General features: G+C 40.0%; 2 protein-coding genes and 1 long non-coding RNA gene across 4 annotated transcripts in view; 2 read left to right on the plus strand and 1 right to left on the minus strand.

The window, feature by feature from the left end:
* The first annotated feature begins 12,951 nt into the window (after positions 1-12,951).
* Positions 12,952-15,063, plus strand: TCEAL4 (transcription elongation factor A like 4). Of its 2 annotated transcripts, none has more exons than XM_012539355.3 (3): positions 12,952-13,089; positions 13,669-13,741; positions 14,104-15,063. In XM_012539355.3, the coding sequence occupies exon 3, from the start codon at positions 14,130-14,132 to the stop codon at positions 14,772-14,774; it is 645 nt and encodes a 214-aa protein (XP_012394809.2). In that variant the 5' UTR covers positions 12,952-13,089; positions 13,669-13,741; positions 14,104-14,129; the 3' UTR covers positions 14,775-15,063. The 2 variants fall into 2 exon arrangements, with proteins under 2 accessions (XP_012394809.2, XP_033273600.2); XM_033417709.2 differs by lacking the exon at positions 12,952-13,089 and adding an exon at positions 13,142-13,165.
* Positions 15,064-15,217: 154 nt separating this feature from the next.
* Positions 15,218-26,081, plus strand: TCEAL3 (transcription elongation factor A like 3). The gene is given in 4 exon segments (XM_033417711.2): positions 15,218-23,876; positions 24,762-24,831; positions 25,198-25,746; positions 25,748-26,081. Coding segments are annotated over 4 exon segments (678 nt in total). The 5' UTR covers positions 15,218-23,847; the 3' UTR covers positions 25,778-26,081.
* LOC117199130 (uncharacterized) overlaps positions 23,185-26,105 on the minus strand; it is a 32,885-nt gene continuing 29,964 nt past the window's right edge. The window contains exon 5 of the long non-coding RNA XR_007474972.1: positions 23,185-26,043. This is a non-coding gene — a long non-coding RNA (uncharacterized LOC117199130). The remainder of the gene's footprint in view (positions 26,044-26,105) is intronic.

The raw sequence follows: 26,105 nt of genomic DNA on the forward strand, positions 1-26,105 counted from the left end.
TGAAAGAGAAATGTGGTAGTGACCGCGAGCTATTTATATACCGTGTATGCAGATGAGGTATTGAGTACCGGCAACATCTGACTAGATGAAATGTAATGCAGCAAACCCTATCAATGAGCCCCCACGTGGTTAAATGTGATTGGGTAGTTCTACCTGGCAAAAGCCAATTAGAAGGCATCGAATAACCCGACTATCTAAAAGCTTTCTGTAGCCTCCACTGACAAACCGCTTTACAGGCGCCATCTACAGCACCTAAGTTGTAGAAAATTCAGCTTCAGGTCTTTGAGACTATGACTTCTGTAACCCAGGTACATAATGCCAGAGCAATGACGCTGGCCACGTTTGGGCCATTTGTCCACCAACCCAGAATCTGATATCCTGGGCTAAGCCACCCTGGCTTGAACAGGAACTCTCCAACTTAGGGGATGAGCTCCTGGAAAACAAGGGACCTGCCTGGAAAGCCACTGCTCCAATTCTGAACAAAAGTCTCAGTGAATTGCCAAAAAGGGAAAAATGGCAAAACCAGTCTCCAAATACAGAACACAAACAAAAATAAGTATATTTATGAAAAATGTAAAATATCCTTAAAAGTTAACCAAGATTAAAATTGTTTGTCTTTACTTTTTTTATTTTATTTATTTTTGGCTGCGTTGGGTCTTTTGCTGCATGCGGGCTTTCTCTAGTTGTGGCAAGCGGGGGCTACTCTTCGTTGCAGTGTGCGGGCTTCTTGTTGCAGTGGCTTCTCTGCTTGTGGAGCACAGGCTCTAGGTGCACGGGCTTCAGTAGTTGTAGCATGCAGGCTCAGTAGTTGCGACACACAGGCTCTAGAGCGCAGGCTCAGTAGTTGTGGCACACGGGATTAGTTGCTCTGCGGCATGTGGGATCTTCCTGGACCAAGGATAGAACCTATGTCCCCTGCATTGGCAGGCGGATTCTTAACCACTGCGCCACCAGGGATGTCCCAAAACTGTTTGTCTTGACAATACATAAATCCAAGAAAACCACCCTTAACCATATAGTTGGTGAATAAATATGAGAGCTGTTGCCTGGGGAAAAAACTAATAGATTACACATCTAAGTAACCTCCTTAGGGAAAAAAAGGAATAATATAGAAAATATTATTCTATGAAAAAGATAGCTCTTTCAAATATCTATGTGATACAATTGAAAATATTGATAAAATGTGTGGATTTGTGGAAAGTATAAATTACAGAAATTAAACCTCCCCCAAAAAAGACTTAAGGATTAAGAAAATGGAAGAAATTGGGGTCATCAAAGAGTTACCATCCCAAATGGCCAGGCTTCCAAAAGTACTTAATGTCAGACCATTAAGAAGAGGTATTTTTGTTGTTGTTGTTGTTAATGAAAACAATAGATTATGAAGAAAATTACATTTTTATTTAAAGGAAATATATGAAAGAGCATGCTAAAAAGAGTTGAGTGGTCATATTTATAAATAAGGATATAAAAATTCTACATAAATGATTAACTATATCTGGTATAGTAAAAGATGAACAAAAAAAGACATAGCAGACAAAATGTTTCAGATTGAGTAAAATACAAATATGTTTCACTTTATAATGTAAAGGGGAAAAAAACCTTCAATTAATCTCCATATATGCTTTAAATCCCTTTGCTAATATGATGTTTGTTTCATGGTGAAATAATAAAATTACCATCATTAGAGACAGGGTGCACAAAAGCTGAGCCTTCTCATCAGGACTATTATTTATCATTATCTGGTATATTAGAAAAATGTTATAAAAGGACTTGAAAAAGGATTTTATGGCAAAGACGTAGACAAACTATCACAAAATAACCTGCAAGTAAATCCCCTGTGGGGGAACAGAATGCCACATTATTGTCTTACACATCAAAATAAAATTTGGAGGTGGCGCAGTGGTTGGGAGTCCGCCTGCCGGTGCGGGGGACGCGGGTTCGTGCCCCGGTCCGGGAGGATCCCACGTGCCGCGGAGCGGCTGGGCCCGTCGGCCGTGGCCGCTGGGCCTGCGCGTCCAGGGCCTGTGCTCCGCGGCGGGAGAGGCCACGGCAGTGAGAGGCCCGCGTACCGCAAAAAATAAATAAATAAATAAAATTTGGGGAAAGCAAAGGTTCTTTTTAGAGTTGCGTGTTCAGAGAAAGCTGTGGACATGTTCAGAAAAAAAAATTCACTAAGTCAATTATATCATGCTAATTGTTGTTGCTTCAAAACACCAGTGTTTGTCATTATACCATACAAATGTTTTTACCAAAGTTATTCTAGCACATTTGTCTCATACATATTGTATTGGAAGGCATTTTGATGTATTGAATCCATTAGGACAGTTGTGTGCTTTGGCTGTTTGGTACTTGTAAATTCAGAAAATAAACAGAAGGATTAATAAAAGAACATCTAAAATGCACCTATAGGACTTCCCTGTTGGCACAGAGGTTAAGAATCCGCCTGCCAATGCAGGGCACATGGGTTCGATCCCTGGTCCAGGAAGATCCCACATGCCATAGAGCAACAAAGTCCGTGCGCCACAAATACTGAAGCAGCCTGCGTGCCTAGAGCCTGTGCTCTGCAACAAGAGAAGCCACTGCAATGAGAAGCCCATGCACTGCAACCAAGAGTAGCCCCCTCTTGCTACTGCATGAAGACCCAATGCAGTCAAAAATAAAATAAAATAAAAAATAAAATGCACTATAATTTGGCTGAGAGTGCAGGGGTGATTGAGACAGATGGATCTGGTAAGTAGAGAGAAAAACCTCGCTTGGTGTTAAAGACTAGAAGGGACAATGAGTACATCTGATTTTTTACCTGGTAGGCGAATGAGGAGCAATCATGCTCTAATGCTCTGTTTTTTGAAAAAGGCTAAATAAGGGAAATGGCTTTAAGTACAGTAAATAACATATTGTAAGCATGAATCAGGGAGAAAGAGTGTTAATAGAATAAAAATATCACAAACTTCTTTTGAATTGATTTTAATAAATAAAAGAAACAAACTAAAAGCCCAGAAGCAGATAAATGAAGGACCTGCCTCTTAATCATATTAAATGAACCATGGTATATATGACAAACCCACAGCCAACATCATCCTCAATGGTGAAAAACTGAAAGCATTTCCACTAAGATCAGGAACAAAACAAGGTTGCCCACTCTCACCACTCTTATTCAACATAGTTTTGGAAGTTTTAGCCACAGCAATCAGAGAAGAAAAGGAAATTAAAGGAATCCAAATCGGAAAAGAAGAAGTAAAGCTGTCACTGTTTGCAGATGACATGATATTATACATAGAGAATCCTAAAGATGATACCAGAAAACTACTAGAGCTAATCAATGAATTTGGTAAAGTTGCAGGATACAAAATTAATGCACAGAAATCTCTGGCATTCCTATACACTAATGATGAAAAATCTGAAAGTGAAATCAAGAAAACACTCCCATTTACCATTGCAACAAAAAGAATAAAATATCTAGGAATAAACCTACCTAAGGAGACAAAAGACCTGTATGCAGAAAATTATAAGACACTGATGAAAGAAATTAAAGATGATACAAATAGATGGAGAGATATACCATGTTCTTGGATTGGAAGAATCAACATTGTGAAAATGATTCTAACTACCCAAAGCAATCTACAGATTCAATGCAATCCCTATCAAACTACCACTGGCATTTTTCACGGAGCTAGAACAAAAAATTTCACAATTTGTATGAAAACACAAAAGACCCCGAATAGCCAAAGCAATCTTGAGAACGAAAAACGGAGCTGGATGAATCAGGCTCCCTGACTTCAGACTATACTACAAAGCTACAGTAATCAAGACAGTATGGTACTGGCACAAAAACAGAAAGATAGATCAATGGAACAGGATAGAAAGCCCAGAGATAAACCCACACACATATGGTCACCTTATCTTTGATAAAGGAGGCAGGAATGTACAGTGGAGAAAGGACAGCCTCTTCAAGAAGTGGTGCTGGGAAAACTGGACAGGTACATGTAAAAGTATGAGATTAGAACACTCCCTAACAACATATACAAAAATAAGCTCAAAATGGATTAAAGACCTAAATGTAAGGCCGGAAACTATCAAACTCTTAGAGGAAAACATAGGCAGAACACTCTATGACATAAATCACAGCAAGATCCTTTTTGACCCACCTCCTAGAGAAATGGAAATAAAAACAAAAATGAACAAATGGGACCTAATGAAACTTCAAAGCTTTTGCACAGCAAAGGAAACCATAAACAAGACCAAAAGACAACCCTCAGAATGGGAGAAAGTATTTGCAAATGAAGCAACCGACAAAGGATTAATCTCCAAAATTTAAAAGCAGCTCATGCAGCTCATTATCAGAAAAACAAACAACCCACTCCAAAAATGGGCAGAAGACCTAAATAGACATTTCTCCAAAGATATACAGATTGCCAACAAACACGTGAAACAATGCTCAACATCATTAATCATTAGAGAAATGGAAATCAAAACTACAATGAGATATCATCTCACACCAGTCAGAATGGCCATAATCAAAAAATCTAGAAACAATAAATGCTGGAGAGGGTGTGGAGAAAAGGGAACACTCTTGCACTGCTGGTGGGAATGTGAATTGGTACAGCCACTATGGAGAACAGTATGGAGGTTCCTTAAAAAAATACAAATAGAATTACCATATGACCCAGCAATCGCACTACTGGGCATATACTCTGGGAAATCCATAATTCAAAAAGAGTCATGTACCAAAATGTTCATTGCAGCTCTATTTACAATAGCCAGGAGATGGAAACAACCTAAGTGTCCATCATTGGATGAATGGGTAAAGAAGATGTGGCACATATATACAATGGAATATTACTCAGCCATAAAAAGAAATGAAATTGAGTTATTTGTAGTGAGGTGGATAGACCTAGAGTCTGTCATACAGAGTGAAGTAAGTCAGAAAGAGAAAGACAAATACCGTGTGGTAACACATATATATGGAATCTAAGAAAAAAAATGTCATGAAGAACTTAGGAGTAAGACAGGAATATAGACACAGACCTACTAGAGAATGGACTTGAGGATATGGGGAGGGGGAAGGGTAAGCTGTGACAAAGTGAGAGAGTGGCATGGACATATATACACTACCAAACGTAAAATAGATAGCTAATGGGAAGCAGCCGCATAGCACAGGGAGATCAGCTCGGTGCTTTGTGACCACCTGGATGGGTGGGATAGGGAGAGTGGGACGGAGGGAGATGCAAGAGGGTGGAGATATGGGAACATATGTATATGTATAGCTGGTTCACTTTGTTATAAAGCAGAAACTAACACACCATTGTAAAGCAATTATACTCCAATAAAGATGTAAAAAAAAATGAACCATAGTAATAGATCAAGAGAAAACTGACTCTCCCCCACTATATTTTTCCTCAAGCTATCTGAATATTAAGTTGATTTTATTTTTTCACCTTCCAGCATATATGCCTGGCAAAATAAAACCCACCACATTAACTTGGCAGGATGAAAATCTCACTAAAATTTTCTCCAGGACAGGGGTCAACAAAATGGTGTTGGTCGTGATTCCTAACCCATCATTGCCCTCCTCCTCTTTGATTATGACTGGTTACTCCTGGATAAGAAGAGAATGGAATGAGTGTGGTGTTGGGGAGGAGGAAGTTTGAAAAAATGGCCATTTGTGCTTTCTCCTTAATATGAGGGAGTTTAAAAGCAAATCTAGGATTACTTGTGGGCATGAGTGGAGCGTGGGAGCTCTGTACTCCCCTCTAGCAGGTTGTCAGTCCAGTCCTTGCCATGTGTCCTAGCGTCCATCTGGGGGTTGTGACATGCTCAGTCCTGCCCCTCACTGATCTGCTGTTGCCCTAAAGTTCTTGTGAAATCCTGAAACCTGACCATGATGTCACTAAGTATTCCTTCAAAAGGTTCCTTATACAGAGGTACGTGTGAACAATGTCAGCTCTTGGGAGTTAAAGTTAGGTGGTGACCATATGACTTTGGGTGGACATGATGTTTGACCAGGTATTTTGTCGTACACCACTGGGAATTTTGTTTTAAGAAAGCGTAAGGTTCATAGTTATTGTTCTTGTTAAAATAATTGGACTGGCATAGTGAATTCTATCCCTTCTAGGAACACAGTGTCTTTTCCCAGATGGGATCTTCACAGAGAGGTGAAGGGCATTACCCAAGGTCACACAGCTATTGGGTCAGAACTGACACCAGGACCCAGGTGATCTCCTGAATCTCACTTTACTGTCTGGTCTATCAGACATGGTATTAGCCTTTGAGTGTTTGAACCTATTAGAAGTGTATAGAAACTGTGCTTCTCTGCATCAATCTGCTTGACAGGAAATACCTTAAAATAAAAGCTAATACAGTGTTAATTTGTTTGACCCATCTTAATCTCCATTTGGAGAATTAATTCAAATTAAAATTCATAAGCATAAAATGCATAATGTTTTTCCCTTAAACTCCAACAGCTGGGGATGTCAGACATCAGGTTGAGTTCTAGGGGCTGTTCTGCTTTTCCCTCTCCCTAAATTCTTTCTTGTGGCCTCAAATCTGCCCCCATTTGTGACTCCACAGGTATGTATTTTTGTAGGGAGGAGAGAGATGGAGGGATTACAATGGAAGTATCAGTGTTATATTTGTGATATTTATCCCATGTTGTTGTTTGTGGTTGTAGTTTGTTCATTTTCATGTCTGTATTGTAATGCATTATAGGACTATAACACTCTTTTTCTGTTAATGGACATTTGCATTGCTTTAAGTTTTGAGCTTAATAATCAGTCTTGTTCATGTCTTTTGGTGTACACAAGGACATATTTCTGTTGAAATATACCAAGAGTGCAACTGCTGAGTCAAAACGTATTTGAGTGTTTGGCCTTAGTAGATATTGACAGTTTTCCAAAGTGGCTATCAATTTACACTTCCTAGAGTAGGTATGTGGGTTCCAGTTACTCTATATCCTTGCCAACACTCAATACTGTCAGTCTTTTGATAGTTATCCATTCTCCCGTTTCATAGATGGGCAAACCAACTGGGCCTAAAAGAGGTTAAATACTTTTTTTTAAGTGCAAAGTCTGAATTCTAGACTCTTTCCATTAGGCCATCAACTTTTACTTTATGGGTTTCCAGTACTCAAGAATTAGTTGTTTCAAAAATACACAGAATAATTTTTTGTAAGTTTAAAATTGTATTAAATAAAGTTACTCCCCTTAAAAGAATGAAATGTTACCTGTACCCTGATATGCATCTATATTAGTACTTACTCAGCATCATATCTTAATGATGATGGTTGTGGTGGTGGTGGAGGTTTAGTTGTTCCCTTTGGTCTAAGACATGGACTGACAAAATTTTCTGTAAAGGACCAGATAGTAAATATTTTACGCTATGTGCACTATCTATTATCATATTTGGTATTATCATATCCTTTCTTTAGGTTGTTCTGGTTACTATTCCTGCATAACAAATTACTCCAAAAATTAGCAGCTTAAAATGATCACTTATATTCAGGAAGTATTCAGCTGCTAGGTTCTTTATTATTATTATTATTACCACTATTTTCTTCCAGTTTTCTTGAGATATAATTGACATACAGCACTGTATAAATTTAAGGTGTACAGAATAATGATTTGATGATTTACATACATCATGAAATGATTATCACAATAAGTTTAGTGGACATCCATCATCTTATGTACATACAAAATTAAAGAAATAGAAAAAAATTTTTTTTGTGATGAGAACTCAGGATTTACTCTCTTTTTCATATATAACATACAGCAGTGTTAATTATATTTATGTTGTACATTACATCCCTAGTAATTATTTATCTTTTTTTAAAAATTATTTATCTTATATTTGGAACTTGTACCTTTTGTCTGCCTTCATCCAATTCCCCCCTCCCCCCACTCTAGCAACTACAAATCTGATCTCTTTTTCTATCAGTTTGCTTATTTGTTTTTGAAGTATAATTGACCTACAACACTAAGTTAGCTCCTGTTACACAACATAGTGATTTGGAATTTCTATACATTTCAAAATGATCACTACAATAAGTCAAGTCACAATATGTCACCATACCGATATATTATATCGCTATTGACTATATTCTGCACTGCACATTTCATACCTGTGACTCATTTATTTTGCAACAGGAAGTTTGTACCTCTTAATCTCTCTCATCTATTTCTTTCTTCCCCCCAACACCCTCCTCTCTGGCAACCACCTGTTTGTCCTCTGTATCTATAACTGTTTCTGTTTTGTTATATCTGTTTTGATTTTTAGAATCCACATATAAGTGAAATCATACAGTATTTGTCTTTGTCTGACATTTAATTTAGCATAATACCATCTAGGTTCATTCATGTTGTCATAAATGGCAATATTTCATTCTTTTTTATGGCTGAGTAGTATTCCATTATATATCACATCTTCTTTATCCATTCATCTATTGATGGGCACTTGGGTTGCTTCCATATCTGGGCTATTGTAAATAATGCTGCAGTGAACATAAGGGTACACATTTTTTGTAATTAGTGTTTTTGTTTTCTTCAGATAAATACCCAGGAGTGGAACTGCTGAATCATATGGTAGCTCTGTTTTTAGTTTTTTAAGGAAACTCCATACTGTTTTCCATACTGGCTGCACCAATTTACATTCCCACCAACAGTGCATGAGGGCTCCCTTTTCTCCACATCCTCGCCAACACTTGTTATTTGTTGTCTTTTCAATAACAGCCATTCTGACAGGTGTGAGGTGATATCTCATTGTGGTTTTGATTTGCATTTCTCTGATGATTAGCGATGTTGAGCATTTTTTCATGTGCCTGTTGGCATGTATCAGCTCTTCATTCCATTTTTATTGAAAAATAGTATTCCATTATTATACCACACTTTATTTATCCATTCATCAGATGATGGACATTAGGGATATTTCCACTTTTTAATTATTATGAATAATGATGCCAAGGACTTTTGCATACAAGTTTTTGTGTGAACGTAGTTTTTCATTTCTCTTGGATCTTTACTTAGAAGTGAAATTGTCAAGTCACATGATAACTTAAGGTTTAACATTTTGAGAAACTGCCAGACAGCCTGTTTTCCACAGTGGCTGCATCATTTCCCATTCCCACCATCACTGTGTGATGGTTCTAATTTCTCTACATATTTGCAAACACTTGTTATTATCTGCCTTTTTTTATTATATCCATTCTAGTGGGTATGAAGTGGTATCTCAATGTGGTTTTAATTTGCATTTCCCTGACAGCTAATGATGTTGAACATCGTGCTTATAGGTCATTTGTATATTTCCTTTGCTGAAATATCTATTCAGATCCTTTGCCCATTTTTATTTTATTTATTTATTGGCCACACTGCTTGGCTTGCAGGATCTGAGTTCCCCAACCAGGGATTGAACCCACATCCTTGGCCGTGATGGGCAGAGTCCTAACCACTGGACTGCCAGGGAATTCCCTGCCCATTTTTAAATTGTTTATTTTTTTTATTGAGTTGTAAGTGCTCTTTGTATATTCTAGATATAAGTCCCTTATCAGACATATTACTTTCAAAAATTTTCTCCCTTTCTGTGAGTTGTCTTTTCACTTTCTTAATTGTGTTGTTTAAATGAAAAGTTTTACATTTTGGTGAAGTCCCATTTTTCTATATTTCTTTTATTGCTTAAGCTTTTAGTGTCATATCTAAGAAACCATTGCCTAATCCAAGATCATGAAGAATTACACCTTTATTTTCTTCTAAGAGTTTAATGGTTTTAGCTCTTATATTTAGGACTTTATTTTTTTTGAGTTAAGTTCTGTATGTGGTGTGACGTGGGAGTCCAAATTCATTTTTTGCATGTGGATATCTAGTTGTCTCACCATTATTTGTTGAAAAGACTCTTCTTTCACCACTAAATTTTCTTGGCACTCTGGTTGAAAACCAACTGACTGTAAATCTGAGGGTTTATTTCTGTACTCTCAATTCTATTCCATTGGTCTATATGTCCTTATGCCAGTACCACATTGTCTTTATTCCTGTAGCTATATAATAAGTTTTGAAATACGGAAGTATGAGATCTCAAACTTTATCCTTCCCTTTCAAGATTGTTTTTGTCTATTCTGAGTTCCTTGCATTTCCATATGAATTTTGGGATCAGCTTATCAAAATCTGCAAAGAAACCATCTGATATTTTGATAGAGGTTGTGTCGAGTCTGTAGATCAGCTTAGGAAGTATTGCCCATCTTAACAATATGAAGTCTTCCAATCTATGAACATAGGCTATCTTTCCATTTATTTAGGTATTCTTTAATTTTGTTCAACAATTCTTTATAGTTTTCAGTATACAAGTCTTGGATTTTCAAAATAAATTTATTTCTAAATGGTTTATCATTTTTGATGATTTTTTTTGAAATCTAAGCAAGTTTTTAAATTTTTATTTATTTATTTGGCTGCCCTGGGTCTTAGTTGTGGCACGTGGGATCTTCGTTGCTGTGTGCAGGATCTTTTAGTTGTAGTATGCAGACTCTTAGTTGCAGCATGTGGACTCTTAGTTGTGGCATGCATGTGGGATCTAGTTCCCTGAGCAGGGATTGAGCCCAGGCCCCCTGCATTGGGAGTGTGGAGTCTTAACCACTGGACACCAGGGAAGTCCCCTCTTTTTGATGATATTTTGAATGGAAATGTTTCCTTACTTTCCTCTTTGAATTGTTTTTTGCTAGCATATAGAAACACAGTTGATTTTCGTATGTTGATCTTGTATTCTACCACATTGCTGAACTCTTTCTTTCTCATAGTTCTTTAGTGGATTCCTTGGGATTTTCTATATGCATGATCATGTCATTTGCAAACAGAGATAGTTTTACTTCTTTCCTTCCATTCTGGATACCTTTTGTTTCATTTTTCTTGCCTACTCTGAAAAGCATTTAAGTGTATGTCAGAAAATATGGCTCTTCATTTTCCTTTAACTATTAATTATACAAGTTTAATTTCCATAATAACCTATATCTTACTACTGATCAGAAATGCTTCCTTATCATATACTAAAAACTTTTATACCTGGAGATGTTAGTGGGCTCTCTGTTTTATTCCTCTTTCTATCTTTATTCCAGTACTACAGTGAGTTAAGACTGTAGCTTTATAAATCATTCCGCTTCATTGAAGCATGAGTTCTTCAATCAGATATAAATGAAATCTACACCAGATAAGGTAGCTAGCATAATGCCTGGCAGATAGGTGGTATTCTCTAGAGGTCAAAACCACATCCTCTGGTTATCCTTTGTGTCCCACCATCCACAGTAATTTGGGGTTATGGATAGTTAATAATTAATTTTACTGCATATTGAGCACCCAACATAAAAGGATTATTTTTCTAACCAAATGTCCAAAGATAACTAGGGTAAACAAATGTACTAAGAAGATTATGTAACTAAATCTGTACCGATGGACAATTGTGATGCTCCATTTTTTTCCCTTTATAAACAAAGCCTACAGAATCACTACTGGAGCCCCAGTTCCAGCAAAGGATAAATGCATAACAAATAATTGTTATGGGAATTTAAAACCATAAAACGTTTTAAAACATAAGATTCTATTTTAGCACCTTACTAATTATCTCCATGGATAAATATTAGAGGTGGAATTGCTGGGCCAAAATATAAAATATTTTTATTTTTAAACAATTTACAAAGTTGCCCTTCAGAAAATTTTACCAGTACACTCAACAAGAGCAGGCAGGGTAGGGGGGTGGGAGAGGGTAGGAGCAGGAGTTTGGGATTAGCAGATGCAAACTGGTATTTATAGAATGGATAAACAACAATGTCCTACTGTAGAGCACAGGGAACTATATTCAATATGTTTTGATAAACCATAATGGAAAAGAATATGAAAAAGAATGTATATATATATATATATATGTATAACTGAGTCACTTTGCTGTACAGCAGTAATTAACACAACATTGTAATTCAAGTATATTTCAATAAAAAATAAAAGAAAAACAAGAGCAGGGAGAAATGCATGTGTCCCAATCCCTTAACAAATCTGTTACACATTTTAATGTAATCAAATCCATCAACGCTGTTCTTAATTGTTTAACTTTCAGTTATTATATTTTTAAAGACCTTCTACACAGAAAGCTTATGTAAAAGCAGAGGCTAGTTATTCACAGCGTGTTATAACAAGGGAGTTAGCTCCCCTAACTTGTGTTTGGCAGAGACTTAAAGACAGGCAAGGGAATGGGAAAGCTTTAGAATGAAAAAAAGGAAGACCAGGTTTTCTCTAATTGGAAGTTGTTGTCAGGGAAAAGCTGGAAGCCAGGTAACTAGAAGCAGCGGCATTTTTTACTGGTTTGGGGAGCATATTTAGGTTTCTCTAATTGGGGCTGGGCAAAAATAGGGAGGCTGGCAGTCATTGATCAAGTCCTGAAGATTGCTGTAGAGGCTGTGATTTGGCTTGCGGGGCTGCTTGCTACAGAGGTTGTGGGTCACAATTCTATTGTCATATATGGTCTGGTCATCGTCCGTTGTGTATTCAGTCTCACTTAAAAAACTCATTCTTTCATTCTGCTTCAAATATAATTTCATTTTCAGATCTAAATATTTAATTCATTAGAAAATTTATGTTTGAGCATACCAGGAAAAAGGGACAGCTTCATTTTGACGGGAACATTTTTCTTAATTTTTTTCTAAAGTGCAATATTCTACCCTTTGTACAATATTAAAGTTCACATGCGTAAGATTTCATTGGTGAGTCTACGTTCTCTCAACGGAATTTAAGAGCAACGTTATAGACTCCTCCCCCGGACCGCCCAGTCCATTAATAAAAGCTTCTGTGTTTTTTATTAAAATTCTTTCTGTGACCAACTTCTCAAGAAGAGGAAAAGGACAAAAGGGCCGGGAGAGGTTGGCTGGGGGACCTGCCGTAGGGAGGCGGTGGGCGGCTTGCAGACTCCGGCTGGTGGGCGGGGTGCGAGGGCGGAGCTCGGGTGACGCAGCGCTCACGTGATCGCCGGGCTCCGAAGTGGGCACCGGTCCGGGTGCCAGCTCTCCCTCCCTGCTGTCGGACCCGGAGCCGTCTGGGCGCCCCTAATTGTTGCTCCAGGTTCTTTCAGGTCAGTGTGAGAGCTCTCGTCGCTGCCTGCGTGACATCGGAATGGGGGAGGAGGAACGGGCGCGCAAAGGAAAAAGGTTGGGGATGGGGTCCGGGTCGAGGGGAGCTGGCCAGAGTGTAGATAGAGATGGCGGTGGGAAAAACGGCTAAGGGGGGAGCAAGCGGCCATTGGGCAGAGGGTGGGGAAGGCGGACACCCCAAGTACCCATTCGCCTTTCTGCACACTTCTTCTCTACCCTCCGTCCATTTTGGAGCCGGAGATGATGAGTTGGGGGGTGCCCCAGCAGTGAGACAGTGGAAATAAACCCCTTCTGGCACTCTGTGCGCAGAGTAAAAGTTGACCTCAAGGGTGGGGGGGCGAGTTTCCTCTGGGGGAGAAGGACGCAGAGATCCAAAATTAGTTTGGAAAACATCCTGGTCTGGCGCCGGAGGAGTGAACAGAAATGGCGGCTGGGGTGCTGTGGGGGCGGAGGAGGTGGGGGAGGGAAACATTGGATGAGGAGGACCGGGATTCGGAAAAAGGACCCGAGTCCCTGTGCATCCACCGATGCCTCATTCCCGGTCTCCTGTCTGTCTTCAGGTGTACGTATCTGTTGTTCCCAGTGCTCTACTGGGCTAGAGAAGGAGGAGGAACCTGTCCAGAATACCCGCAGGTCAGTGAAGGAGGAGGGCACTGGACAGGGACCCAGAGGGGTGGGGAGTGTGGAGGGCACGGCTCGGGCAGAATTGGGGGCCCCACTGCCCACTTCCCAACACATTTACACACACTCTGCCATGCTGAGCAAGCGTAGGGAAAAATGGCAGGGTCTGTCTGGGAAATGGTTGGCTCACGTGTGCACGAGGAATGGTGGGGTAAAGGGTGGGCAGAAGGCACACTAGGAAGTCCGGGCCAGGTCAGGGGACCCCTGACAAGGGGCGAGAAGCGACTGCTACTATCCGGACCTGCATTCCATCCCCAAGCCCTCAGTCTCCCTTGTTTCCTCTTTGTCTTCTCTTCCCCCTGCCCCATCCCCAGGACAGGAAAAGGAAGGGACACTCAACATGGAAAAACTCTGCAGTGAAAATGAAGGAAAGCCTGAGAACCAAGGCAAGATGGAAAACAAAGGACAGCCACCGGATGTGGGAAAGCCGGGAGTAGCTTGTACTGTGGAAGACAAGGAAAAGTTAGAAAACAAGGGAAGGATAGATCTCAAGGGAAAGACAGAAGATGAGGAAGTACTAAAGGATAAAGAAAAGCCAGACAGTGAGGCAAAGCCAAAAGAAGGAAAGCCAGTGAGTGAGGGAAAACCAAAAGAAGGAAAACCAGAGAGTGAGGGAAAGCCAGTGAGCGAGGGAAAGCCAAAAGAAGAAAAGCCAGCCAGCGAACCAAGGGCTGCAGGAAAGCGCCCAGCTGGGGATGATGTACCCAGGAAGGCCAAAAGAAAAACCAACAAGGGGCTGGCTCAGTGTCTCAAGGAATACAAGGAGGCCATACACGATATGCATTTGAGCAATGAAGAGATGATAAGAGAATTTGACGAGATGGCCAGGGTGGAGGATGAGGTGAAGAAAACCAGACAGAAATTGGGGGGGTTTATGTGGATGCAAAAAAGTTTACAGGACCCCTTCCACCCGAGGGGCCCAAGGGAACTCAGGGGTGGCTGCAGGGCCCCACAAAGGGGCTTTGAAGACATTCCTTTTGTGTAGTGCCCCTGGCAGGCATTTGCAAGGCCCTATGCTTTATTTAACCTTATGCTAATACTATGCTTTAGGTGTCACTCTCTTTATCCAACTGCAGCCCTGTGTGTTTCAGTAGCAGATTTTCATCCATTGCATGGAAAAATGTTTATGGTGCATTGTAAAATGTTTAAAAAACCAGTTTCCAGAACCATATATACGGCATCAGTCCATTTTTGTAAAACTACAAAGATACCTAGTGATTCATGTACAGAAAAAACTCGGAAAGCTGTGTCTACTAAAAGATTAACAGTGGTTATCTATGGGTGATTTTTTTCTGTTTTTTGTTCATCTGTTTATATTCTCTTTAAAAAACACATTACTTTTATCATAACAATAATGAAAGATAAAAAATATAGGAAAGCAATACCAAGCAATCAAAAGTACTGTTCGGCTTACGAAGGCAGTGGAGACACATAAAATTTCTGTTGTCAGGACATGAAATGATAAGTAAAATTCACATTACCTCTGGGACTCAAAGCTGGAAGAGTCAACCTGGCAATTATTATAGATCCATTATTGTAAGGGAGAGTCTTAGCATCAGTGAATTGGGGATAAAACTTGCCTTCCAGGCCTGTGGAGAATATCCGATGAGATGTTGAGTGTGTGAACTGTGTTAGGCTGGCTCCTATCCTCTCTCCTGCACTAGCAGGACCAGAACCCCATGAAATGTTTGGGAGAGGGCTGAGGGAGCTCTCACATGTGTCCATAAATAAATCCAGACAGCTGAGAGGTGGGTGTCACTCTCCCCTGTGTAATGCCATGACTCTTGGGCGCTGTGCCTCTTCTAGTTTGTCCTGTACCCTCCTAAGGCCCCCACTGCTGCTGATGTGCTGGAGATCATGATGGACTAAAGAAACACAGTGTCACAACAGAAGGGTGGAGAATTCTCTACCTACAGTAGAGTTTCCCTAACTCCGGTGGGTAGCACCCAGTTGTCGCTTGGGCCTTGATATTTATGAAGGTCTTATAAAACACACCTTTCCAAGTTTTTTGTTGGTTTGTTTGTGTTTTTGCATACAGCCCTCTCCACTGGATTTAGATACAGGAGATTGAGCCAGGAGAAAAATCTGAGTGACCAGATGCTGTGCTATTCTCACCTGTTAATCTCTTGTCTGCTGACATTTTCTTCTTAGAAGGAGCTGTCCCCTAGGAAATTCCTGTTAAGCCCTGGCTTATCATTTCAGCAGACCCATCTACCTATGTGATTTTTTTCCTCTGGCTCTTCATTAGCCTTTTATTTGCTTATAGTGTTTCTTTAAATAAACTTTTATTTTAGGACAGTTGTAAATTTACAGAATTATTGCAAAGATATATAGATTCCGTTTACCCCATACCTAATATCGCCTATTATTAACAGCTTACTTTAGTTTGAAGTGTTTGTCACAATGAACCAATGTTGATACATTATTATTTACCAAAGTACATACTTTATTCATATTTCCTCAGTTTTTCCCTAATGTCCTTTTACTGTTCCAAGATCCTATCCAGGTTACCACCTTACATTTAGTCATTGTGTCTCCTTAGGCTCCTCTTGGCTGTGACAGTTTTTCACACTTGCCCTGTTTCTTATGCCTTGACGTTCTTGAGAAGTACTGGTCAGGTACTTTGTATAATGTACCACAATATCAGTTTGCTTGATTTTTTTCTTGTGGTTAGACAGGTGTTAAGTGCTTCTGGGAAGAAGATCGCACAGGTAAAGTGGCATCATATAAAGGATATATGCTATCAATATTATTCCTGTTGATGTTAACGTTGATCACCTGGCTGAGGTAGTGTTTGTCAGGATTCTCCATGGTAAAGTTACCCTTTTATTTCTCCCTTTCCAGACTGTACTCTGGAAGAAAGTCACTCTGCACAGTCCACACTTAAAGAATGCGGTGTTATTTCAAAGTTACCTCATTTCCAAAGTTACCGCCTTGAGGATGGAGTATCTCCAACATTTATTTGGAATTCTGCATAGGATATTTGATTTCTCCCCCGTTTATTAATATATTCAATTTATTTATATAAGTATGGGCTCATTAATTTTATTCTTTGGACTATAATCTAATACTATTTTATATACTTTCATTGCTCAAATTGTTCCACTTTTGGCCATTGGAAGCTCTTTCAGTTGGCTCTTGGATCTATTTGACATACTTCCATCATTGTGTATGTGTGTGCTTTTTTAAAAAACTCTTTCTAGCACTACAAGATGCTCTAGTCTTACCTTGCATATTTCCTGCCCAAGTCCTAGAATCAGCCATTTCTCCAAGGAACCCTGGTACCTTTGGTTGGAGAATGGTATTAAAAACCAAGATTTGGGTGTTAGGTGTACTCGTTACTATTGGGATATCATTGTTTATAGGCCCTCTCGGTAGACAGAGAAAGAAGATATATGGGTATATAATAACCCATGCATATATATGCATCTCTGTCTCTCCATATATATGTATGTATGTGTATATATATGTGTCTTTATATATTTTTAAATATATATAGAGAAAATTTTGTCTTTAGTCTTACAGACTCCACTCATTTCCAAAGTTACCTATGCCAGTGCCTAATTTTTCCATCCCTTTCAGTGAAGTTGTTTCATGCATTTGTGATACACTTAGAGTCTTTTGTCACATCCTGTGTTGTGGGAATGCTATTATAAATGGCACTTTTAAATAATCAAATTCCAATTGTTCATTACTGGTATATAGGAAAGCAAGTAACTTTTTTTTTTTTTTTTTTGCGGTACGTGGGCCTCTCACTGTTGTGGCCTCTCCCATTGCGGAGCACAGGCTCCGGACACGCAAGCTCAGTGGCCATGGCTCACGGGCCCAGCCGCTCCGCGGCATGTGGGATCTTCCCGGACCGGGGCACAAACCCGTGTCCCCTGCATCGGCAGGCGGACTCTCAACCACTGCGCCAGCAGGGAAGTCCCAGCAAGTAACTTTTATATATTAACTTACATCCTGCGATCTTGTGGCCAGGAGTTTGTCAATGCTTTGGCATTTTCTACATAGACCATCATGTCATCTGCAAATATAGTTTTATTTCCTCCATTCCAATCTGTATACTTTTTATTTCCTTTTTTGTCTTACTGCACTAGCTAGGACTTCCAGTATGATGTTTAATAGGAACAATGAGAAAGGACACCCTTGGCCTGTTCCTGACCTTAGGGTTAAGTGTCTACTTTCTCACCACTAAGTATAATGTTAGTTTCTTGTATTCTTTATCAAATTGAGGAAGTTCCCCTCTAATCCTAGTTTGAGAGCTTTTATCATGATTGGGTGTTGGATTCTGTCAAATGCTTTTTCTGCATCAAATAATAAAGATCATATGATTTTTCTTCTTTAGTCTGTTAACGTGGTGGATTATATTGATTGATTTTCAAATGTTGAGTCAGCCTTGAATACCTAGAATAAATTTCACTTGTTTGGTGCCTAACTTTTTATACGTTATTGGATTCAATTTCATAATATTTTGTTGAGGATTTTCTGTATGCGTTCATTAGAAATATTGGTCTTTAGTTTTGCTTTCTTGTAGTATATTTTATCTGGTTTTGGAATTAGGGTAATAATTGGTTTCACAGAATGAGTCAAGTGTTCTCTACTTCAGTTTTATGGAAGGGATTGTGGAGAATTGGTATTATTTCTAACTTAAATGTTTGGTAAAATTCACTGGTGATTTCTAAATGTTTACTGGTGATCCTTAAATGTTTGGTAGAATTTGGTCCTAGTGATTTCTATCTTTGGAAGGTTATTAATTATTGATTCAATTTCTTTAGTAGGTACAGAATTATTCAGGTTATCTTTTTCCCCTTGTGTGAGTTTTAGTAGTTTGTACCTTTTGAGTAATTAGTCCATTTCATCTAAGTTATCAAATTTGTAGGCATAGAGTTGTTAATAGTATTCCTTCATTAAGAAGATAATGTCCATGGAATTAGGAGTGATAACCCCACTTTCACTTCTGATATTTTAATATGAGCCTTCTTTCTTTTTTCCTTGGTTACCCTGGTAAGAGATTTAACAGTTTTATTTATCTTTTCAAAGAACCAGCTTTTGGTTTTGTTGATTTCCTCTGTTGTTTTCCTGTTTTCACTTTCCTTGATTTTGTCTCTAATATTTCTTTTTTCCTGTTTGCTCTAGGCTTAAATTACTCTTCTTTCTTTAGTCTCCTGAAGAGAAAGTGTAGGTTATTGATGTTAGAACCTTCTTCTTTTCCATATATGCATTTAAGCTAGAAATTTCCCTTTAAGCACTACTGTTGATTCATCCCAAAGATTTTGATATGTTGTATTTTCATTTAGTTCAAAGCATTTTTACATTTTTCTTGAGAATTCTTCTTGGATTCATGTGTTATTTAGAAGTGTGTTGTTTAATTTCCAAATATTTGGGTTTTCCATCTATCCTGTTATTGATTTCTAGTTTAATTCTACTGAGAGCATACTTTTATGATTTCTATTCTTTCAAATTTGTTAAGGTGTGTTTTATGACCTAGAATAGGACTCTCTTGGTGAATGTTCTATATGAGCTTGAAAATAAATATGTTCTGATGTTGGATGGAATGTTCTATAAATGTCAATTAAATCAAGTTGATTGATAGTACTGTTCGACTATATCCTTATTGATATTCTGCCTGCTTAATCTGTCAATTACTGGATGGCGGCATTGAAGTCTTCAACTCTAATAATGGATTTGTCAGTTTCTCCTTTCAGTTCTATCAGTTTTTACCTCATATATTATGACACTTTTGTTAGGTGCATATACACGTTTAGGATTATTATGTGTTTTTCTCAGAATTGATCCCTCTATCATTATGTAGTGCCTCTTCTGATCTCTGATAATTTTCCTTGTTCTGCTTTGTCTGAATGTATGTAACTACCCCAGCTTTCTTTTTTTGTCCAGGTTTCTTCTGATTAGTGAAGATCTTTCTCTGTTGCTTTACTTTTAACCTCTCACTCTTTAAATTTAAAGTGGGCTTCTTGTACACAATATATAGTTGGGTTTTTTTTAATACACTCTGATAATTTCTATCTTTAATTGGTGTATTTAGACCATTCACATTTAAAATGATTCTTGATATATTTGGATTTAATATCAACCATGTTTATAACTGTTTTCTATTTGTTGCCAGAGGCTTCTTCTGCCTTCTCTAGTTTTTTTTTTAATACATTTATTTATTTTTTTATTTTTATTTTTGACTGCATTGAGTCTTCATTGCTGCACGTGGGCTTTCTCTAGTTGCGGTGAGTCGGGGCTACTCTTCATTGCGGTGCATGGGCTTCTCATTGCAGTGGCTTCTCTTGTTGAGGAGCACGGGCTCTAGGTGCATGGGCTTCAATAGCTGTGGCTTGCAGGCTCTAGAGGTCAGGCACAGTAGTTGTGGCGCATGGGCTTAGTTGCTCTGCGGCATGTGGGATCTTCCGGACCAGGGCTCAAACCCGTGGCCCCTGAATTGGTAGGCGGATTCTCAACCATTACGCCACCAGTGAAGCCCCCCTGCCTTCTCTAGTTTTAATTGAGTATTTTACATGATTCCACTTGTCTTATTAGTGTATCAGTTATATGTCTTTAAAAGAATTTTCAATGATTTTCCTCGAGTTTACATTTTTAACTAAGATCACTTTCAAATAACACTCTTTTGCTTCACTTATATGTAGTACAGATACCTTATTACAGAATGTTCATTCATTTCATTCATCCATTTGTTACAGTCACTTAATACATTATTACTTTAGATAAAGAGTTATTTTTATATCAATTAAGAATAAGACAAGGGCTTCCCTGGTGGTGCAGTGGTTGAGAGTCTGCCTGCCGATGCAGGGGACACGGGTTTGTGCCCTGCTCCGGGAAGATCCCACATGCTGCGGAGCGGCTGGGCCCGTGGGCCGTGGCCACTGAACCTGCACGTCCGGAGCCTGTGCTCCGCAACGGGAGAGGCCACAACAGTGAGAGGCCCGCATACCGCAAAAAAAAAAAGAGAGAAAAAAGAAAAAAAAATTCATTTTACTTTCATTTATTGCATTTCCATAGCTCTTCCTTTATGTAGATCTGAGTTGTTGGCCTGTATCATTTTTCTGCTGCCTGAAGAAAAACTTTTAACATTTCCTGAAGGAAAGGTTTGCTGATGCTGAATCCCATCACTTTTTGTTGTCTGAGAAAGTATTTTATTTCTCCTCCACATTTGAAGGATTATTTCACTGGGTATAGAATTTTAAGTTAGTGTTTTTTTCTTTCAACACTTTATTTACACAGTTAGATAGGAGTGTTAACACTGAAATGGAGGATTTATTTATTCTCCTGTATTTCTGTTAAATTTTATTTTATTTATTTTGAGGTCAATTTAATAAATGCATACAAATTTTAAATATCATGAGGTGACACTCCTTACCTATTTTGTTATTAATTTAACTATAATGTCTTTCTTTTGGTTAGTGTTTTCATGGTTTTTTTTCCCTGTACTTTTACTTTCAGTCCTTATGTATCTTTATATTTCAGATAGTCTTTTGTAAATAGTACATAGTTGGGTTTTTTCCAGTCTGAAAAGCTTGTTTTTTAATTGTTTCAAGTACACCATTTACATTTAATATACTTACTGATATTAATACTGGATATAACCATTGTACCAAGTTCTGTCTCTATGTCCCACCTGATTTATGTTAGTTTTTTCTTCTTTAGGATTGGTTATTTTCTTATTTTTACCCCTCTATTAGCTTAGAAGTTTTACACTCTTACTCTTCCTTAATAGTTATCTGGCAATTATAGCATACAGTCTTGACTTATTAAAGTCTTGACCAATATTAATTTATACTTCTACACACTCCCTAGATAATGCCCAAACTTTAAATACTTTAGCTCTCTTGACTCTTATGTTGTCAATATAAATTAACAAGATAATATTATTTTATATAATATTGACTTAAATTTATATAGATATTTAGCCTTTTAATTGCTTTTTATTCCTTTCTTCATCCCCAGTCTTCCATCTGAGATCATTTTCCTGTTATCTGAAAAATGCCCTGTAGAATTCAGTACTTACTTTGGTTTATGCCTGCTGCTGGAAACTCTCTCTGTTTTTATTTGTAAAGCTTTTATTTCACCTTCATTTTTGAAGGGTATTTTTGCTGGTTATTAATTTCTTGGTTGGCATTGATTTTCTTTCAAGATACTAAAGATGTCATTTCACCGTATTCATGCTTTCATCATTGCTGTTGCAAAGCTAGTAATTAGCCTAACTTGTTCCTTTTGAGGCATACTCTATTTTTTTTTGGCTACCTTTTTGATTTTTCTCTTTGTCTTGAATTCTCTGCAAGTTCACTATTATGCATTCTATATGTGGGTTTCTTTTTATTTATGCTGTTTGGGATTTGTTGGACTCCTTGGATCCTATGGATCAATGTCTTTCATCAATTTTGAATAATCCTCAGCCATTAATTCTTTAGATTGCCTCTGAACAATTCCATTTCTCTTCTCCTTCTGGAACTCCAATTAAACATGCATCAGACCTTATCGTACCCTCTTGTCTGTATTTTCCATCTTTTTGACTACCCATGCAGCCTTATGGATAATTTCATCTGAATAGAATTTCTAGTTCTTTAATTCTCTCTTGGGCTGCATCTAATATGCTGTTAAGGGCATCCACTGAGTTTCTAATTTCAGCTTAGTTACTTTTTAGTTTTGGAGGGTTTTTTTCCCCTACTTTTTCTGATTTCTTGTTCCCTGTTGAAATTTTCAAGATTGGATTTTATTTATCTGAATACAGTAAGCACTGTGGTTTAGTAGTCTGTACCTGATAACTCAAATAATTCAAAGCTAATGGATCTGTTTGTGTTGTCTGTTCTCTCTGGTGCTTTTTACCTATGATGGGTTTTATCTTCGTGTTGCTGCTTATCTTTGTGTATGGGCATTGTATTTAAACAACTGTTTGTTGAAATAATTTGAGGCCTAGGATGATGGAATCTTCCTCCAGAGATTTTGTTTGCATTGGTCAGGTCTGTAAGGATGCTTCCTGTCTAAAACCACCTCAATCTATACTCAAAACTTAAACTTTACTAGTCCACCTAGATGTTGCAAAGCCAAGCGAAAAAACTTTGTGAGGGCTAGTTTATTTTCAGTTTACAGTTACCCTTAAAGTGAAACATTTGAAGTTCCTAAGAAACCCCTCCCCTTTTAATAAGCCTTGGGCTTTGATTTTTGTTACTCTAGTGCTTTGAGTCTGCTGAATATTCAACTCACTTTGACACTGGTTTATTCCTTAACCTTTATTCCTTAACCACAGATGACCTCAAGACAAATACAGCTAACCTTATGAGTATTAAAAGAAGACATGGTGAATTCTTCTTTCACCTCATATAGGAAAAGCGTTCTTAACTATGAATCAAAATCTAGATGCAATAAAAGTCTAATAAATGTGACTACTTTTTTTAATGCATGGCAGAAATACATCATAAAGTCAAAAGGCAACTAACAAACTGGAAGTAAATATTTGCAACTTATATAACAGATAAAGGCCTAATATAGTTAATGTGTAAAGAACACTTGAAAAGTGTGAAGGACCAACAACCCAATAGAAAAATGTGGAAAAGACATGAACAGACAATTCACAATGATATTTAAACTGTTGTTAAACAGGAATGCCATCGATATAATACTTCTCACCTATCATATTAGTGAAAAGTAGAAAGTATGTCACACGCTATGTTGAAAAGTGTGTGGGGAAATAAGCACTCTCCTATATTGCTGGTGGGAAAGCAAAATGGGTCTGAGACTCAAGGGAGGGAATAACCTGGATATGTAGATTAGGAAATCATCTGTGTTTAGAGGGAAATGAACAGAGATCAGCCAGGGAGCGAGGACACATGGACTGAGGAGAGCAGAGGCTCTGGACATAGCTGCTACTCAAGGAGGCAGCGCAGCTACCTGGCGGGCACCACCACCAGGGCTCTGGAGTCAGACGGAGCTGGTCTTGAAAACGGGTTGTGAGGCTCCGTGTGGAGCGCTCCTGGAGAAGTCGGGTACCCTCCCTGCAATCAGCTGGCACAACTGGGGATAAAGGGCATCTCAGAGGGATGCTGAGTGAGGACCTGAGAGGCACCAGGTAAAGCACCTGCAGTCAGGAAGCCTCCCCCCACCTGCTCTGTTGGTAACTCCCCCTTTTCCACACACACCACCCCGCAGCCCGTCCGCAGCTGTCCGGTCCCTGTGGGATGTAGGTGAGGGGGCGGGGCGGGGGGAAACCGGGCTCGGGTGACGCGGCGCTCACGTGACCGGCAGGGCGCCAACGTGGGCAGCAGCCCCCGCGTCCCACCCCCCCAGCCCCGAGGTCTGGTCCTGTCGCCCGCGCGGAACCAGCTCCCGGAGCTGCCCGGGTGGCGAGCGAGGGGCAAGCGGGCTTAGGCGAGCCAGAGGAGGCGCAGGCCCGGCTCGGGCGCTGCAGGTCAGTGTGAAGGTGGGCGCTGCTGGCGGCCCGGGGTGGGGGTGGAAGCGGATGGGACTAGGATCCGGGAGCAGCGGGGAGAGGGGAAGGGGTCCCGAGATGGGTGAGGAGGGGCACGGGGCGTGGTGTGGGCAGGTGGGGATGAAGGACCCTGCAACTGGCCCTGCCGCCTCTTCGACGCCCCTCCTCTGCGCCCTCCATCCATTTTCTAGCCTGAAATGGGGGGGGGGGAGTGCGCCCCCGCAGTGCGACAGTGAAACGTAGACAAATTCTGAAAATAACTCCCTTTCACCCTCTCCACCCAGGAGGAAATATTGACCTCAGCGTAAAGGGTTGGGGGTGGGGCAGGTTGCTTGCACGGGAGGAAGACCCAGAGATCCAAAATAGTTTGGAAAGCATCCTGGTCTGGTGCCTGAGGCCTGAAAAGTAATGGCGGCTTGGATGCAGGGGAGGTGGGGGAGGAAACGTTGGATGAGGAGGGCCCAAATTCAGGAAAGGGACTTCAGTCCACTGACCGTGCAGCCCCTCTCTGTCTCCTGTCTGCAGGTCTGCGTGTCTGTTCTCAGCACTCTGCAAGGCTAGAAAAGGAGGAGGAACCTTTCCAGAATCCCTGCAGGTCAGCGGAAGGAGGGAGAGGCACTGGACAGGCACAGAGCTGGGGTCTGGGTGTGGAGGGCACAGCTTGGGCAGAATTTGAGGGCCCCACTGCCCATCCCCCCCATATATAATATACACACTTTCTGCCACGCTGAAGGATGGTACAAGGTGGCAGGGCCTGCCAGGGAAATGGTTGGCTCTCAGTGCAGGAGGAATGGTGGGGTAAAGGGTGGCCAGAAGGCACACTAGGCTGGGCCAGGTCAGGGGAACGCTGACAAGGGTGAGATGCCAGTACTATCCGGACCTGCATTCCACCCCCAAGGCCTCAGTCTCCCTTGTTTCCTCTTGTCTCTCTCCCCCCACCCCACCACATCCCATCCCCCAGGACAGGAAAACGAGGGGACATCTCAACATGGAAAAACTCTGCAATGAAAATGAAGGAAAGCTGGAAAGCGAAGGAAAGTCAGAAAATGAAGTAAAGCCTGAAAATCAAGGAAAGTCAGATGAGGAAGAAAAGCCAGAAGTGGAGGGGAAGTCAGAACACGAGGGAGAGCTCCAGAATGAGGGACGGCCAGAAGACCAGGGACAACCAGAAGATGAGAGGAAGAGAGAAAAGCAGGACAAGTCCGAAGCTGAGGGAAAACCACACGGTGAGGGCAAGCTGGAATCCCAGGCAAAGCCAGAGAGTCAGCCGCGGGCTGCCGAAAAGCGCACCTCTGAAGACTATGTGCCCCGGAAAGCAAAAAGAAAAACGGACAGGGGGACGGACGATTCCCCCAAGGACTATCAGAACAACTTACAGGAAAGGCATCTGGGCAGTGAGGAGATGATGACAGAATGTGCAGATATGTCAAGGGCTCAGGAAGAGCTAAGGAAAAGACAGAAAATGGGTGGTTTTCATTGGATGCAAAGAGATGTACAGGATCCATTCACCCCAAGGGGCCAACGGGGTGTCAGGGGAATGAGGGGCGGAGGTAGGGGCCAGAGGCGCTTACATGGTATCCCATATCTTTAATGCCTTTGGCCTTCAATTCTGACTCCTCTGATGAGAATATCGCTGACCCTGCTTTCCCTGGCAGGCATTTGCCAGGCTATGTGCTTTAACCTTAAGCTGATTCTTTGCTTTAGGTGTCACTCTCGTTACCAGCAGCCTTTTGATCCAACTACAGTGCTCTCTGTGTTTCAGTAGGGGATTTTCACCCACGTGCATGGAGGAGATGTTCATGGTACACTGTAAAACAACAATAAAGAAAAAACAGTTTTCAGAACCGAATATATAGTATCAGCCCAATT

Source organism: Orcinus orca, chromosome X, assembly GCF_937001465.1.
Source record: "Orcinus orca chromosome X, mOrcOrc1.1, whole genome shotgun sequence".
Taxonomy (NCBI): Eukaryota; Metazoa; Chordata; class Mammalia; order Artiodactyla; family Delphinidae; genus Orcinus; species Orcinus orca.